Source organism: Notamacropus eugenii, chromosome 3 (assembly GCF_028372415.1).
Source record: "Notamacropus eugenii isolate mMacEug1 chromosome 3, mMacEug1.pri_v2, whole genome shotgun sequence".
Taxonomy (NCBI): Eukaryota; Metazoa; Chordata; class Mammalia; order Diprotodontia; family Macropodidae; genus Notamacropus; species Notamacropus eugenii.
Genome location: NC_092874.1, coordinates 25,024,580 through 25,043,841, shown reverse-complemented (window position 1 = coordinate 25,043,841; position 19,262 = coordinate 25,024,580). Strand labels below are relative to the sequence as shown.

Below are 19,262 nucleotides of genomic sequence, written 5' to 3'. Positions count from 1 at the left end.
GAATTTGGAGAGAGTTCAGCTGGGTCTCAGCCTGTACTCTTCTATATTTACTCCACCTCTACAAATACTATCTCATTTGATCTTCACAACAACTCTGGGATATAGGTGTTGTGATTACCCCATTTTACAAATGATGAAATTGAGGTAGAAAAAGGTTAGGTGACTTGCCCAGAATCACCCATTTAGTAAGCATCTAAAGTTGAATCTGAACTCAGATCTTTCTGATTCCAGGTCAAATTCTCTTTGTACTAGGCCACCTAGATTTTTCAAATGTGTACATATAATGTATACTGTTATATAGTTTTGAATCAATAGGGTTGAATATATGTATATAATATTCAAAGTTATTAATACCAACATACCCATATCCCTGTTTATATGTATGTGTATATATATATATTATATATACATATATAAATGTGTTTCTATTATATAAATATATATTATATGATCTTATGTGAAACAGTTTTTTCCACATATATAATATGTGTTTCTCACATAATACACATGCATATGCTTTATACATACACATAACTATCATACGCTAAAGGGTAACCTCAAATTATGTTTGTCCAGGAATAAAGTCTTGTATTAGTATTAAGTCAAATAAATTTCCCAAATTATCTTTCAGTTTTTTTTATTATGGCTTTAAAAGCCAGATATTTCATGTCAATACCCACCCAACAACTGCAGAATGAGATACTTTCCATCTGACTTGTCTGTCATTGCTCCTGTTCCCATTAATAAGAGAAATGGATAGATTGAAGCCAAGGTCCACCCTTCAGTTGGCTGGCAAATGCATTGGCTTTTATAGGCCTTGCTCCGCACAGGTTTTCTGTCAATATCTTTGATTATGCCCACTACAGTTAGGAGCTTTAACCTCAGCCCCCAAGTACATTTGGAACTCTGCAGGTTTGATGCCTTAACAAATCAGGTCTTGTTATTGTTCCTTTGGAGCTAAAGACGAATAATTTTATACAATAAAGATATTATAAAGATATTACCTCCATGAGTAATATTGACAAAAATATTATATAAAATTATTCTTTTCAGTAGTCTAGGAGAAGGAAAGGCTATCCCCATGATGAAAAAAAAAAATTACAAACATTGAAGATGCTCTAAGAATTTACTGATCACTCCTTTTTGAGACCACCTGTGATTCACACATCTTAGAATATCTCTGTGCCTATACTGTCATCTCACCATTCTCTGATTCATTCATTGAAATATTCTCAGAAATGTGTATGAAGAAGAGAAAATAATTCTATGTTTTCCTAGGATTATAGGATTATTACTCCAAACCAAAAGGAAGGTTTATCCAACCTATTTTAAGCTGGCAGACTCTAGCTATGACACAAGATTACTCCCAATGCCCTCCCTCCCTCCCACCCCCAGTGATTACTACTGAAGTGGTAGATTTTTGCTTTATAATAAATTGGTTTAAAAATTGATGCTTGAAATGGAGAAGTGGGAATAACTATTTACTTCATCAACTTATATGTTTAAGGAAAGAGGACTAGAATATACTTATTTATATACATAGAGTATCTCCCCAGTAATCTCCTTGAAGGATAAGTATTTCTTCACTTTTGCTTCTGTGACCTTAGCACTTAGCACATAGAATACACTTAAAAAAATATCCTGACACATGGAATGTACTTAATAAATGTGTTGAATTGAAATTAAATAGACATAGTTAGCTAGCCTCAAGTTAGATTCCAAAAAGCAGTCTTAGAATGTCTCTGGGTATATAATCAGCTAGAGCTGTAGAAAATGCCACGCCCATGCAAGTCAGAATCCAAGACACCACCCAGATCAGTAGAGAAAGTAGGCAGTGCATGACAAACTGGACAAAATTGTAAAAGAAAAAGATATCCATGGATCAAGCCAGAGAATCACTCATCTATAAAACTGGAGGGGGCAATTGGACTAGAAGAGCTCAGAAATCAAACAGCAGGTGAAGTTTTTACTGCAAAGATAAGAACAAGCTTCTGTTGCCTCCAAGGCTCCTGATAGTCTAGAAAAATGTCAAAGGTAGCCTATAGAATGGTGGGGCATGGACAGCCCATATCAACTGATTTCAAGAATTGGGAATAGTAAACCTGGAGACCTAGCATGGGGCCTGAGGGTGGGATGGTAGAAGGTCACAGTATGGCAGCATGATAGTCAGCTAGAAGTATTTAATGGCTTTTTTGTGGAAGACAAATTAGACTTCTTCTAATTGTCCTGCTAGGGCAACACCATCAGAAATGAGTGCAAGTTACAGAGACAAATGTTTGCTTGACACTAAAAAATCAGATGAGAGCTATTCCAAAGTGAAGTCGGATTAGTGATTCCACTAGGCTGTCTAAATGGATAGTGAGTCCCCCCATCCCTCCCTGGAGCTACTCAAGCAGAGATTTTACTTATCTATCAGGTATGTTTGAGTGGAGACTACTTTCTGGTATGAGTTGGCTTGGGTGGCAATTTAAGATTCCCTTCTGACTCAGATTCTGTTTAAAAATAATAGGTTTAACAATTGGTACTTAAACTAAGAATAACTATTTGTATTCGCCATCACTTTACACCATGCCTAACGCATAGGAGGCACTTCATAAATACTTGTTGACTTGACCTAGGCTCGACATGGAAGTTATTCAGAAGTAGGATGGGAGACTCTTCACTAATGGTATGGATAGAGTACTGTATTTAGAGTCAGGAAAATCTGGGTTCAAAGTCATCTCAGGCAATGATTTACAATGTGGCTTTGAAGAAATCACTCAACTTTTCTGTAGTTCAGGAAGATACAGAGGTTGACCTCCATGGTCCCTTCCAGCTCTGTCTCTATGTATGCTCCTATGCTCTTTGGACAGAGGATGGCTATGTGGATGACTGTTTAAATAGGTTATGAAAAGATTCTTTTTTGGAGAGTGGTTTGAATAGATTGTCTCTGAGGTCCTTTCAAAGCCTGAAATTGTGCCATTCTGTAATACAGAGGTCCATTCCTTCCTCCATCATGTCTTGATGCCTTGTCAGCTGAAACCTAAACCTTTATCACCTCTTATCCATCTACACATTAAGAAAAAGCAACACACACACTCACACACACACCCACACACATTTTTACCCCATCTTAAAATCAACCCTAAATATCTTCTATGCTTAGAAAACTGAAGTTGAATTTAGGAAAAACATTGTTCTGCCTAGTACTCGCTCAAGAAAAGAGGATTAAAAATCACTTTTCTGCACGTGCATTGTGACAGTTTCACTTTGTTCCAAGGGATTTTCCTCTTTGTGAGACTCTGGAGTTTGTAAACAGGCCACATGCTTGGTAATTACATAACAGTGATTTCATGGCACCAGCTCAAGGTAGAGAGGGATAAATAGGGGACAAAAATCCATTTCCTCCATGCTTTCCCAAGAAGAAACAAAAGGAAATTGTAGACAAAATCTGTATTAAGATCATATTAAGATTGTAAATTTAAATCAAAGCCATACTACACATGCAACCAAGCCCAGCAGTGGCAGAATATCTCAACATGTAAAGTTGTGTCAAAAATAACACCCTTTAGGGGCGGAGCCAAGATGGCAGAGTAGAAAGACACACATACACTAGCTCCGAACCCACAGTCCACAAAATATCTGTAAAAAAGAACTCCCAACAAATTCTGGAGCAACAGAAGCCACAGAACAACAAAGCAGATGAGATTTCTGTTCCAGAGAGCCCTGAAAACCTCTCGCAAAAGGTCCATTGAGCTGTGGACCTGGAGCCGAGTGCAGCCCTGCCTTGGCCACATGGCACCAAGATGAGCAGATCCGAGCAGGCTTCAGGGACAGAATCTCCAGCAGCCACGCGGGTCCCTCCACCCACGGGCCCCAAAGGTTGGTGAGAGGGTCTTCTCAGCTTGCCGAGAGGGGAGTGGGGTGCCCCCATAACTCAGGCCCCCTTGGGAAGCAACAGCAGAGGTGGGAGCAGACCAGGGCTCCCCAAGCAGGCAGGAGCCTGGATCCATTGTTGAAGGTCTCTGCATAAACCCCCTGAGGGAACTGAGCCCGTGAGGCAGCCCTGCCCCCACCTGAGCACCTGAACTTAATCTCACACTGAATAGCAGCCCCGCCCCCGCCCAAAGCCCTGAGGCTGGGAAGCAGCATTTGAATCTCAGACCCCAAGTGTTGGCTGGGCAGATCTGGAGGAGAAGTGGGTGTGAAGAGAATATTCAGAAGTCAAGTCACTGGCTGGGAAAATGCCCAGAAAAGGGAAAAAATAATAAGACTATAGAAGGTTACTTTCTTGGTGAACAGGTATTTCCTCCCTTCCTTTCTGATGAGGAAGAACAATGCTTACCATCAGAGAAAGATGTAGAAATCAAGGCTTCTGTATCCCAAACATCCAAAAGAAATATTCCATGGGCTCAGGCCATGGAAGAGCTCAAAAAGGATTTTGAAAATCAAGTTAGAGAGGTGGAGGAAAAACTGGGAAGAGAAATGAGAGACATGCAAGTAAAGCATGATAAACAAGTAAACACCCTGCTAAAGGAGACCCAAAAAAATTCTGAGGAAAATAACACCTTGAAAAATAGGCTAACTCAATTGGCAAAAGAGGTTCAAAAAGCCAATGAGGAGAAGAATGCTTTCAAAAGCAGAATTAGCCAAATGGAAAAGGAGGTTCAAAAGCTCACTGAAGAAAATAGTTCTTTAAAAATTAGAATGGAACAGATGGAGGCCAATGACTTTATGAGAAACCAAGAAATCACAAAACAAAACCAAAAGAATGAAAAAATGGAAGATAGTGTGAAATATCTCATTGGAAAAACAACTGACCTGGAAAATAGGTCCAGGAGAGACAATTTAAAAATTATGGGACTACCTGAAAGCCATGATCAGAAAAAGAGCCTAGACATCATCTTTCATGAAATTATCAAGGAAAACTGCCCTGATATTCTAGAACCAGAAGGCAAAATAAATATTGAAAGAATCCACTGATCACCACCTGAAAAAGATCCAAAAAGAGAAACTCCTAGGAACATTGTGGCCAAATTCCAGAATTCCCAGGTCAAGGAGAAAATATTGCAAGCAGCTAGAAAGAAACAATTCAAGTACTGTGGAAATACAATCAGGATAACACAAGATCTAGCAGCTTCTACATTAAGGGATTGAAGGGCATGGAATATGATATTCCAGAAGTCAAAGGAACTAGGACTAAAACCAAGAATCACCTACCCAGCAAAACTGAATATAATACTTCAGGGGAAAAATTGGTCTTTCAATGAAATAGAGGACTTTCAAGCATTCTTGATGAAAAGACCAGAGCTGAAAAGAAAATTGGACTTTCAAACACAAGAATGAAGAGAAGCATGAAAAGGTAAACAGTAAAGAGAAGTCATAAAGGACTTACTAAAGTTGAACTGTTTACATTCCTACATGGAAAGACAATATTTGTAACTCTTGAAACTTTTCAGTATCTGGGTACTGGGTGGGATTACACACACACACATGCACACGCACACGCACACACACATAGAGACAGAGTGCACAGAGTGAATTGAAGAGGATGGGATCATATCTTACAAAAATGAAATCAAGCAGTGAGAGAGAAATATATTGGGAGGAGAAAGGGAGAAATGGAATGGGGCAAATTATCTCTCATAAAAGAGGCAAGCAAAAGACTTTTTTAGTGGAGGGAAAAAGAGGGGAGGTGAGAAAAAACATGAAGCTTACTCTCATCACATTCGACTAAAGGAAGGAATAAAATGCACATTCATTTTGGTATGAAAACCTATCTTACAATACAGGAAAGTGGGGAATAAGGGGATAAGCAGGGTGGGGGGGATGATGGAAGGGAGGGCATGAGGAGGAGGGAGCAATTTGAGGTCAACACTCATGGGGAGGGACAGGATCAAAAGAGAGAATAGAAGTAATGGGGGACAGGATAGGATGGAGGGAAATGTAGTTAGTCCTATACAACACAACTATTATGGAAGTCATTTGCAAAACTACACAGATTTGGCCTATATTGAATTGCTTGCCTTCCAAAGGGAAGGGGTAGGGAGGGAGGGAGGAAGAGAAGTTGGAACTCAAAGTGTTAGGATCAACTGTCGAGTACTGTTCTTGCCACTAGGAAATAAGAAATACAGGTAAAGGGGTATAGAAGCTATCTGGCCCTACAGGACAAAAGAGAAGATGGAGACAAGGGCAGAGAGGGATGATAGAAGAGAGAGCAGATTGGTGACAGCGGCAATTAGAATGCTTGGTGTTTTGGGGTGGGGGTAGGGGACAAAAGGGGAGAAAATTTGGAACCTAAAATTTTGTGAAAATGAATGTTAAAAGTTAAATAAAAAAAAAATTAAAAAAAAATAGCGCCCTTTAGCACATACCTGCCTTGTCCCAGAACTGACCACCTAATTGGGCACCATCAGCTCTGGCTATTTAAAGAAAACATTTAGAATGATTGTTGTACGACTTTGAATAAGTAGCTTAACTTGGCTTGTGGTGTGTGAGTAAGCACTTCCTTGCCTCCTAAACTCATTTTCCTGTGGGATGTTGGGCAAGTCAGTTAACTTCCCTGGGTCTTAGTTTCTTCATCTGTAAAAGGAGAGGCTTGATTTGGAAGAATCTTATTAAGGTCCTTTCAAGCTGTACATTTATGATCCTCTAACCCCATTAGGACCTATCATTAATGTGGGTACATTCTTCAAAGATGCAGCTCAGATCCTGAGCAGCTCGATAGTGCAGTGGATAGCCAAACATGAAACCAGGAAGACTCATCTTTATTAGTTCAAATCTGCCCTCAGACACTTACTAGCTGTGTGACCCTGAGCAAGTCACTTAACCCTGTTTGCCTCAGTTTCTTCATCTATAAAATGAGCCAGAGAAGGAAATGGCAGACCACTCCAGTATCTTTGCCAAGAAAATGGGGTCATGAAGAATCAGATAGGACTAAAAATGACTGAATAACATGTAAAATATAGCCGATCCCTGCCTTCCTATCTTGGGCCATTTATGTATTTACATAAATCCATAACCTAGGGTCTATTCAACTTCCTGAGGTCCTTCCTCTTGCTCTTGACTTTAAATTGAAATTCATGGATGGACTTCAGAGTTCTCCTAACTCATTTTTCTTCCCTTCTGATTCTCTTTAAAATCTCTCTTCCTCTCTCTCTCTCTCTCTCTCTCTCTCTCTGTCTGTCTCTTTCTCTCTCTGTCTCATTCTCTTAGGCAATTGTATAACACAGTTGGTAAGAGTGCTGAAACTAGAGGCAGGAAGAAGAGTTCAAATCCAACCTCAGACATATCTATCAGCTATGTGACCTTGAGTCACTTAATCAGTTTTCTCTTCTGCAAAATGGGAATAATAGTAGCACCTAAGGTTCTATGGAGGACAAAGTGGAATAATATTTGTAAAGCACTTTGAAAATCTTAAAAGCTCTCTGTAAACACTGCTGTTACCATTTGTTGGGCATGTAATATCTGCCTGGCACCATGCTAGGAACTTGGGAATGAAAGACAAAGAATGAAACCATTCCTACTTTCAAGGAGTTCATATTCCAATGGGGAGATCGCAAGGTAGATACAAGTGCATATGTAATAAATATGAACAAAATACCCTTGGATAAATTCAAAGCAGTTAAATACAAGGTATAGTATAAGAGAGAGAGAAATTCTATAGGGGGGGAGTGAGCTGGGAGTGACTTCCATGTCTATAAAGGATAGAAGATGGAGCATCGCATGCAAGCAATGGAAAGAAGGTCACTAATCCCTTTGGGAGTGTGGAACATTTCAGAAGGAATCTATCCCAATGCCAGTATGTATCCCCACTTCTCCTTCCATCTCTCCAGCTGCTGCTTCTCCATTTCCTCTGCTCTTTTTATTTCCTCATCTCATATCCCTAAACATGGGGGACCCTCAAAATCAACCCCCTCTCTAAACATTCAGATTATTTTTTTCTTTCTAGGCTGTCTCAGGCAGAGATCTGATTCATTCTTATGACTTTTACTATTACCCTTTCAGGAATGACTCAGAAATTGACATCTCTAGCCCTGAGCTCCATCTCTCATCTGTCACTGCCTACGAGGCATCTTTCTGATGTGCCCTTGACACCCTCCACTCACCATGTTGAAATCTAAGCTTATCATCACCCCTTCAGATCAGCTCCTTCTACTCACTGTCCTCTTTCTAAGCTGTGAACATCATTCTTACAGCCTCCCTGGCAGAAAAACTGAGATGTCTTTTTACTTCCCTTTTCTACCCCACTCCACATTCTGTCAGTCAAGCAACAGGTCTTGCGTCTTCCCATGGTGATCTCTCTTACGTTTATTCTTCTGCTTCTCTTTCCTCTGCCACTCTCCATGCACAGACCCTCAACACTACAGGGCATTTCAGGAATTGCTACCATTTGCTCCTTGGTATTTCTCCCTCCGTAACATCACTCCCACAATTCTTCACACACACACACACACACTGCTGCCAACCAATCTTCCTAAAACACTGCTTCAAACCTTGCTTGAAAATCTTTAAGGCCTCCACGTGATTTAATAGATAAGATCCCTCAGTCTGGCGTTCAAGGCCTTCCACAGTTGCCTCATTCTATTTTCCAACCTGATTGACCCATCATTCCCCTACATAAACCCTCTGTTCTGGCCAAACCAGTGTCCTCTCTATTCCTTAAATCTGCCAGGCAGTTTTCTGCCTTTGTGATTTGGTTCCTTACTCACTTGAATGTGTTAATTAACTCCTCCAAGCTACAGATTTATTCTCTGTGAAATGGGAAGGGCATTTTCTTGACAAGGATGTTGTTAGGCTCAAGTGAAATTGTGTGTATAAAGAGCTTCCCCAAAATCAGAATGCTATAGAAATGTTAGCTATGAAAACGGAGAAGGTGAAATAATTATGATGATAACTTAGAGTGGAACACTATTATGATGACATGCTGGGATATAGACTTGTAGCCCTGAAGAATATTTCTGATCTGGGTAACAATCTGTAGGCTCAAAGGAAGGCAAAGAAATTATAAGATCTTGGTATAAAAAGGAAAAAAAAATATCCTCACTCTCCCCTCCCTCTGAACCTCCAAAATTATGTTATCTCATGATAATCTTTTACTATTCCATCTTTCCTTTTGTGTGATGTCCCCTAAGTCAATTTTTCATCTCTACTTTAACCTCCATTCCTTCTGCATCCTCACCTGTTTTACTGGTCATCCACCATTCAATGGTTACACATTCCTTCCTTCTTTCCCTTGACACCTTTGTATACCATTTCAACTCCACACCATTTTCTACTCTCAAATACTTATCAACCATCATTCCTTGCCAAACCTTTAGGCTACTCCCACTATTTCACCATTTTACTCCTATTCATGTGTTGTTGATTACAGCAAGAGAAAACTACGGAATTGTGCTGATGCAGCCCACTACAGATTTATCTTACATGCTCTCTGATCTGGTCCTTCCTTGAAACTAGGCAATCATTTTGTTCTTATTCCGTCATGTCTGACTCTTTCTGACTCCATTTAGAGTTTTCTTGGCAAAGATACTAGAGTAGTTTGCCATTTCCTTCTCCAGTTCATTTTATAGATGTTAGAAACTGAGGTAAAAAGGGTTTAGTGACTTGCCCAGTGTCATGAAGCTAGTAAGTGCCTGAGGCTGGATTTGAACTCGCCTTCCTGAATTGAGGCCCAGCCCTGTATCTACCATACCACCTAGATGCCCTGGCAATCCTTTTATATCTCACTAATTGATTTGCTGTTTACTCATCCACAGGAGTTTTTCAAGCTTTGCATCAGACCTCATTATTACACTGATACCGCTCTCTCCAAAATCACCAGTGATCTCTAAATTGTAAAATGTAATGGCCTTCCCTCGAGTCTTCTCCTTCTTGACTTCTCTGAAGATTGTAACACTGTCAATCAACCTCTTCCCTTGATACTCTCACCACTCCAGGTTTCCATAAGACTGTTCTCATTCAGTTCTCCTCCAACCTGCCTTCCTTCTCAGTGACCTTTACTACATCTTCATACAGGACAGGCCCCTAACTTCAGGCATCCCTCAAGACTCTCTCTAGGGCCCCCATCTCTTTTTGCTCCATATTATTTCACTTGGTTATCTCCTGAGCTCCAATCTCAATGATGATTCTCAGATATATATATCCAGCCCTAGGGATTCTCCCGACTTCTAATCCTGAATCTCTCACTGCGTTTGGACATCTTGAATTGGATATTCCATAGATATTTCAAACTCGAAATAGTTCACACTAGAACTCATGTTTTCCCGCAAACTTCTCAGTTGCCCAACATTCTTTTTAATTAGCAAGCATCTCCATCCTCTCAGATACCAAAGCTTGCAAGCTCAGGGTCATACTCAACCCTGATGCTCACCCCAAGTAACTAATCTGTTTTCAAATTTAGTTTTCTTTTAATCTTCATAAATTTCTCTTCATTCATACAACTGTCACCTTTGTATCTGCCCCCAATTGGTCTCCCAATGTCCATTCTCTTTCTACTCCTGTTCATCCTTCCTTCAGCTGCCATTTAAACCCTTTCAGCCTCCGTTTCCTCATTTGTAAAGTGAAAGAGCCTCAACGGTCCCATCCAGCTCTAAATCTGTGATCCTGATAATTATATGGTGGAATCCAAGAAGATATTGAAGGGAAACCCCCAACTCTGTTCCCCATTTAGAGCAGGCCCATTTATAGTATGTGCGTCATGTTGCGAGCTGGACTGGCTTGGGGCTACGTGCTTTGGAGCCAGACAATTTTCATTTTATCAATGCACAGATTCAAAAGAGCCCACCCAGCCCAACAGGAAGATATCCCTTAGCCATGCTGAAAAGCAAACAATAAGGCTATTTTTTGCCTGCTTTTTAATTTTTCTATTTGTCTTCTTGGAGAAAAAGAGTAGACCTCAGAAGTCCCTCCTCCCAAAAAACAAAATACACTCCATTTCCTCAGAAAAGCATTTCAAATTCAATAAACAGAATGAATTAAAAAATAAGAATAACAATATGTATGCCAACTTCAAACCTAAAGAAAATTTAGACAATTATAAAAAAATTGTAATGTTCATTTCTCATTCATAAAAGTGGGCTACCCTGGCAGGGTACCCAGGATAATCCTGCCCTGGCAGACTTACTGGGAACCAGAATGGTTCAGGGGAATAGAGCTAGGTATGGAAGCCAGAGACTTGAGTCTTACCCCAGTTTGGCTCTTGTTAGCTGTGTAACCTTGTATGAGTCTTAACTCAGCTGAGACTCTGTTTCCTCATCTATTATTAGAAAATAAGGGAACTTGATGCGATGGCCTCTAGACTTTAGGTCTCGATCCTAATAGTCACTTAACTCCTCTGAACCTCAGTTTTCTCTTCCATAAAATAAGGAAGCTTGATTCAATGAGCTCTGAGATCTAGGGCCCTAATAGTCAATGTCTCTAGGCCTCTGTTTCCTCATATGTAAAGGGGTCCTTCTTCGCTCCATCTATGATCCAAATGGTAATTTAACATCTTCAGGTCTCCATTTGTTTGTCATTCTCAACTCTTTCCTGATGCTTGCCCCAACTAACCATCATGGGCAAAATGAGACTGGTAGAGGCTTCTTCTAGAGTCTAGACCTTAAGCCCAATAGAGAGTGACCTCACCTCTTTTGGTCTGTTTCCTCATCTATAAAATCTAAGGTCTTTCCAGCCTAGTAGTCATTCCTTCCTATAAAAAATGAGGGGGTTGAACAAAAGGATCCTGGAGTTCTCTTTAAACTGTAAATCTTTGATCCCAATAGTCACCTAACCTTTCTGGGCCTGTCCAGTTATCTGAAAAATGGTGGAGTTGGACTGGATGGCCTGTGAGGTCTCTCTTGACTCTAGATCCACGACTTTAATCACTGCTCATCTTCTCTGGGACTTGGTTTCCTCTTCTGTCGAATGAGGAGGTTGGATGCATAATCTTCTGATATCCTGGCCAACTCTAAACCTGGGATCTATATCTCTGGCAGTGAAATGTTAATTCAGGACCTTTGTTAGGCCTATTCCTTGTGACTTTCTCTGGGGTTACCCTTACCTCAGAAGCAGAGCTCAGGTTCTGTCATGCTGATTAGACCATAGTCCTGGAATCAGTACCATCATCATCCTCATCATCATCCTCATCATCATGTCGGGTACAAAAGACCTTCCCCTCCAGCCACTAAGAGTTAAATGGAAGCAGGATCCTAGTGGAGAAGAGCTCTGTCATATTATCTTTTCGTAGAACTCTCTAATTCCTTTAAAAAATCATTTTCTTAGCATTTTTTCTTCATATATGGTCTGATGCATGTTAAATAGATTCTCAAAGTTTTCTCCTGACCATACAGATTCAGGATTGCATTTTTCATAGTGAAAAACATGGGCTAGGCTTCCTTGACATGGATGAGAGGTAGTGAGGATACCAGATGAGATAGGTGCCAATTTATGAAGTAGAAAAGAAAATCAAAAAAAGCTCCATTTCTTTCTCTTGGCATGTCATTATAAATGCAATAAACTTCCCATCACCTGTTTAGGGGTGGAAGCTATGAGAGTATGGAGCAAAAATTCTGACCTAAAAGCCCCGATGAGGTATTAATCTTAGAAGGAAAGTTATCTTAAATCAGATGAAGGAAAGAGGGGGAGAAATACACACATACTCACACAAACACACAGAAAGAGAAAGAGATGGAGAGAGAGAGAGAGAGTGAGAGAGAGAGAGAGAGAGAGAGAGAGAGAGAGAGAGAGAGAGAGAATGATTTGGACATGATAATAAGATTTTTTTAATCTGTTTTTTTCTTCTTCCCAACTATATCCAGCCTGGCATGGCATTGACCTATGACCCCACAGCTGCTATACAGAATGGGTAAGTAGTGCCATGTTTTCTGTTTTAAAATAACTTTTGTTGATGTTTTCTAAGATCTTCTAAAACTCTCAAAATATTATGAAGAAAAATATGTAAAACACTTTTCTTTTCTCTTCCATCCATCTCTGCTCACCCCAGGATAGCCACAGGAAACCCTAGGCAGGACACTTACTACTGTTTTTGTCCTTTGCTTTTTTTTCCTTTGAAGTATCCTTTAAAATGACCTCCCATATCCCCTGAATCTGATATTTCCTAAGCCCATTAAACTTACACCATCTCTCTGATTTGAAGCTATGTAGGTGGCAGTAGAGGACATGAGAAAAAGGGCTATCTAGGCTGAGGGCATTTTCCATATAGGTAACAAGTAGTGACTGCTAATACCCTCATGGTCTTTCATTTAATTGTTCTCAATTTATGTGCTAGATTTGGAGTGAAGAAGACCTGAACTCAAATCCTTCCTTTGACACTTACTGGCTATGTGACATTTAATCCCTCTCTGCCTCAGTTTCTTCATCTATAAAATGGGGGTAATAATGGCACCTACTTCACAGGGATATTAGGGGGATCGTATGAGTTACCATATTTTAAGCACTTTGCACTGTGTAGATGTTAACTAGTTTTATTATTGTTCTGGTTGTTAATATTATTATTCAGTGCCCAGATTCCCCCAGCTGTGGTTAGTTCGAATGCTTCTCTTTCTTTTCCTGCCACTTTACTCTGAACCAAAGATTGTTTGTAAGTTAGAGGGTTATGAGAAACAAGTTAACTTCATAATTGCAAATGATATTATCAATACAATTAAGCTTTCTTCTTTAGTTTTGTCCCTCCTATTGACTTACAATAGTTCTTTACCTTTCAGAAGCCAGAATAGGAGAAACATTTGCTGTACCTTAAGAGGACAAAGAGAAATACTTTCTATGGATATTGAAGCACCAAGTATAGTTATAGGGAAAATAAAACCAGTCCCATTAAGGGAAACAGGAATAGTATGGTTGAGAGAACACCAGACTTGAAGTCACATGAACTGGATTTGAGTATCAGCCAACTTTGTGACCTAATGAAGTCACTTTCCCTCTCTGAGACTCAGTTTTTTAATGATAAAATGAGAGGGTTGGCCTCAGGTGACCCTTGAGGTCCCTTCCAGCTCTAAGACTCTATGATTGTGTGGGGGAAAGTGAATGATGCTGATTCATTCATTCACCAAGTACTTACTAAGGACTTCTTTGTGTAAGGCACTGGGCTTGGCATAATGTTACATTTCAGAATATGGGATGCAGAAATATAAGGGATCTTCTGGCCTCCCAGTGCTTCCAACTTCCTTATAGACACAAGTATGCTAACTACTGCTACATAAGATGTCATGGGACAAGTGCTAGAGGAAGTAAAAAGTATAGAACTTAATTTTGAAAACTAGCTTAAGTATAGATGGAGTGACTTTGGAAGGTATGAAGGAGGGGAGACTAGGGTTGATCCTTGAAAGATCAATAAGAAGGAAACCAGTTAATACTGCAAGCAATGAGGATGGTACATGGAGAGGAATGAAAATCAGAATTCACATTGTATGTTTAGGATAATGCATAGAGAAAGCTGGCTAAAGCACAAGGCTCATGGATAATAGGAGTTAACGTAGTTGGAGTTAACGTCAGCAGAACTGGTGTCAATTGACTAGCATTCATTAAAAATGTACTGTATGCCAGGCACTGGGCTCAGCACTTTACAGATAGTATCTCATTGGATTGCCACATCAATCCTGGCAGGTAGGTGCTATTATTATCCCCACTGAGTTCGGGAAACTGAGGTCAAGTCACTTGGTCAGGGTCCCACAATCTTTAAGTGTCTGAGGTCAGATGTGAACCCAGGTTTTCCTAACTCCAGGTCTGGCTGTCTATTCACCAAGCCACCTAGCTGACTAAGTGTACTAAGATGAGAAGGGATTGGAAAAGATTTCCATTAGACAGTAGGATGTCAGGTGAAGAAGGTAAAAGAAGACAGGGAGGGCAAAAAGTGGAGATAAGAAGGGAGAGACTCACAGGTATGGGGGATGGCCAGGTAGGAAATGGAGTGTTTATGTGAGAAACAGCAAAGGGTCCTGAGTTGCTGAATTAGGAAGTAGGAGATAGAAGTAAGATTTGAGAAGACTTGGAAGGTATGTGTGGGGGGGAGGGAAATAATCAAGGACACTGAACATTAACCAGAAGATTTGATGCTGAAGGTTGATTGTTTGGGGTAGGAGGGATGACTTGGTCAGGTCTCCACTTAAGGAGATTTCTATGACAGTTGATTGAAGGACTCTAATGAGGAAAAAGGCTGACTCACCAACAACAGGCTATTATCATAGTCCAGGTGTGAGGTGATAAGGACCTTAACCAGGGTGGGGGCAGGGCCAGAGGAGAAGAGGAAACATATTGAGAGATGTTATAAAGGTGAAAACTATGGGACTCAGTTCTAAGAGGATCCTGTGCCATGTTAATTATTTACCATCTGTTTATTCTTGAGCAAGAACCCAAGTTGAGCAGCTTGCCTGTGTACTGTGTGCCTGCAATCTGAGGTCTTTTATGTGGGTATTTGATATTAGGTAACAGAAAAGCCTTTATCTTATAACACTGGGACTAAATCCTGTATTAAGGATACTCTGGAATTACAGTAAACATGATGGATGCCTCATTAATACTGGGCTGTTGTGTTACCCTCGGGTTAGTATTCAGGATGCTGACTTTTACAGTGTTGCCCATGGACATGAGACAGGAACCCAGGATGTTTATTTCCATGTGTAAACAGAATTTGGTGCAGTTTCTTTGCTAGAGGAGACACTCTACCCTGGGGTTATTGACATATTCATGCTATTTTTATTGTCAGTGCAAAAAGATTTTACCATATTGCTACCGACTGCCAAATCCCCCAAAGAAAACATTTCTGTGCACAAAATAATGTTCTATTAAGGACCTCAGCCTGGAGTCTGTGGATTTCTGGAGGGCATTCTTCCTAAAGTCCAGGGAACCAAGGCACTTTCTTGCATTTCCTTAACATTCAGAGTTCCCCAAAGAAACCCTTGTAATCTTCTACATTGTCTGTTCTAGTTAAGTCTTTGATGCCATAGCATTAAGCATTTTGAGTAATAGATATATGGGTAGCTAGGTGGGTGGGAAAGTGTGTAGATGGATAGCCTGCTGGACTAAGCTCTGGGTTTATAGTGAGGAAAACCTGAACACATGCGCTGCATTGGACACCTCCTGGCTGTGTGACCCTGGGCAACTGACATGAGCTGCCTTTGCTCAAATTTCTTCATCTGTAAAATGGGAATAATAGTCATGGCACCGACCCACCAGGTTGTTTGTGAAGATCAAATGACATGACATGTTCTCTCTCTCTTTCTCTCTTTCTCCTTCCTTTCCCTCTCTCTATGTGCATGTATATGTGTGTGTGTTTGTGTGTATGTGTGTATGTTAGCTATAGATAGAGCTCTCTGCTACTATAGGGAGACAGCATGGCATAAAGACCATGGCTGGTCTCAGAATTAATAATTCCCTGGTTCAAAACCTGTGAAACAATTCGTTCTGTGGCCCTTGCTAAGTCATTTAATATCTATAGTCCTCAGACTTAGTGCAGTGGAAAGATCACTAGCTTTGGATTCAGTACCTCTGTACTGGATTCTAATCCTGATGCTTACTACCAAGGTGAGTTGGACAAGTCACTTAACCTTACTCAGGCTCAGTTTCCCCACCTGTAAAATGGGGGTGGGGTGGGGAGGGGTTGTATTAAATGGCCTCGGAGGTTCCTTGCCACTCATCATCTTTGACCTTGATTATCCTAGTGACATGGGTTGCCATCTGCTTTAGGGAGGAAGTGCTACACCAGGAAGCTGACAAAAATCATGAAACTTTGTGCATTTGCGTATGTCACAGGAGAAAAATCTCTTCCTGGAGAAATAGACCATCAAGTGCCAGGCAGGACTCAGTCTCAGCTCCCAGTAATAGTATCTGCAGGGCACATTAAGTACTTCCCCATCCAAAAAGATAGTATCCTGCATTCCCACTTACACTAGCTTGGTTGTTTGAGGTAAAGAGTCCTGTCAATCTTCTCTCTCTCCTATCCCATGAAGCAAGGAGCCATGTGCTTTCAGAGTTTTATCTGTGTGGGTGGATAATTCTTCATTTGATACCTGTGTGAAAGTGCTTTCAAAACCGGGGCGGATAAATGGTGTGGGCATGGGGGAAAGGAGAGAGACTGAGGATCCCATTTTTTCCACAGCCTCACGGAAGTCTGGTTCTGTTTATTTTCTTCAGATAACTTGCCTACTAGGCTGCTGCTGAAATAGCTGTCCTTCATGCCTTGGCTTAAGCAAGCATTTCCTGAAAATTTGGCTAGTGTATGTTTGGACTTAGGAAGGGCTTATTTCCAAGACTTGGAATTAGGGGATCAAGATAGCACAGTGAGGTGCTTCACCCCAGCATGTTTTTCCATCAAAATGACTCTTTTGCCTCAAGTGGCAATGTTTGAACTTGCCAGAGAGTGTGGAATGCCATTACTTGTCTGATGGATAGGATTAGAGCAAGGAGAACAAAAATGCATTAACGTTTCTCTCCAGGGTTCCTTTCCTAGTATCATTTTACAGCTATGCTTTATTTATGTTTCTGTTATCAAGTTTCCCCATAGAGTGTCCTGTAAACTCTGCCTGTCAATCTGTTCCTGACGGCTTTCATTTATGAGACACCAATTGGCGTACTTTACAAAATAGACCATCCAAGGTGAAATATGATTAGTGATAGGCTTAGCAATGAATGACCTTACTTCAGGTGCAGCAGGGCATTTGACCCAGACAAAAGTCTCTGGGCCCAGCTTGGGGCAAGTGGGAAGTTTGTGGTGTATGGACAAGGTCATCCCTGGGAAGAGGTTACCTGCCATGAAACAAAGAGCACTGTTACATTCCTTGCCTCCAAAATAATATGTCAAGTTTATTACCATGGGAGGATGGTATAAATTCAAGACTTTTTTTTTAAGCAAAGGGTTGTGTTTCCTGAACTATTCTAACACATGATATGCAAGGAACTAATCCCTAACAAGTCATGGGAGGTCCCTTGGTATAAGGCAAAGTGAGATGGATCTACAAAATAAGACATTTACACAAACAGACTGCTTACATCACTGCCAGCCCTAAATCTATGCTCCTGTAATTATTATATTAGTCACCAAGTATATGTGAGTTCCTCTGTGCCTAGCACTGTGCAACAGAAGCTTCCTAAAGACAGCAAAGTATAGTAGATAGAATGGTGGACATGGAGTTAGGAAGACCCATGTTTGAATCCTGAGCTGATATTTACTACCTGTTTGGTCTTGGGCAAGTCAGTTAACCTCTGTGCCTCAGTTGCTTCATTTGTAAAATGAGAGAGTCAAGCTTGATGCCTTCTAAGGTCCCTTCTGGCAGTAAACCCATGATTCTGGGGCCCTTTGTTCCCTCTCCTATGAGCCTCATTGTGCTGCTTACTCTCATTTCTAATAGTATGGGGTAGAAAAAAGAGAGCCTCTGCCTTTAGGGAATGATTCTCTCCTTTTTCCAAGTTCCCTGTTCTCCTTCTTTATCATCCTCCTCAATGGAAGCCCCTTCCTTTCCAACCCTCAGGTTGTTTTGACTGACCTACTTTGGGTTTTCACTGAAACATGAGGCATTAAAAAAGACTGATTTAAAATTCCACCAGTACGAGAGCTTCCTAAAGGCTCAGACCCCTCACTAAGGGAAAACAAAGGCAGAAAATCCTTGCTGAGCAGCTGTTTTCTCTGACTATTGTTAATTTCCTTTTCCCAGGGCTATTGATTGATGTGGGATGGAGGGGACCCTCTATACTAACTAGTCAGAAGCATCAACACCTCTGGTACTTATTAAGACATGACCTGCCTCTCCCTTTGGCCACTCCCTTTCCACATTCCTCCTTAGAAAAATTCAAAGACTTTTCTAGACTCCAAAGCTCAGCTTTTCAGTGGCTAGAGAGATTTGTAAGTATAACTGCTATTTATAAGAGAGTGATAAGAACTGGACTTGTGATTTCATAAATATAGGTCACTCCTAAGTGAGGGAATTCTCTCTGTCAATATATAGATTGATTGGCCACTTCTCTGCCAAGTATTGGCTTTGAGATCTGCCTGGAGTATTGGGAAGGTAAGTGACTTGACCAGAGTAATATAGTCCTAGGAGTGACTTGAAATGAGGTATGCCTATTACTGAGGTCAGGTCTTTATCCACCCGGTCATACTGTCACTTTGTATCATTAAAATCTAATATTTCCATAATACTTAAAGTATGTAAAGCACTTTGTATCCATCATCTCATCTCTACTTTATTCCCATTCTGCACCTGAGGAAACTGAGGCTCATAAGAAGTTAGGTGACTTGACCATAGTCGCATGGGCATGTTAAAGGCAGGGTTTAAACTTAGATGTTCTTAGCT

The 19,262-nt window shown here is 40.6% G+C and overlaps 1 protein-coding gene across 15 annotated transcripts in view; it reads left to right on the top strand.

The window, feature by feature from the left end:
- Positions 1-19,262, top strand: part of RBMS3 (RNA binding motif single stranded interacting protein 3) — a 1,420,870-nt gene that overhangs the window by 1,267,294 nt on the left and 134,314 nt on the right. For all 15 annotated transcript variants that reach the window (XM_072650014.1, XM_072650009.1, XM_072650015.1 and 12 more), the window contains one exon: positions 12,777-12,823. In XM_072650014.1, the coding sequence (XP_072506115.1) occupies positions 12,777-12,823 (47 nt within the window). The remainder of the gene's footprint in view (positions 1-12,776; positions 12,824-19,262) is intronic.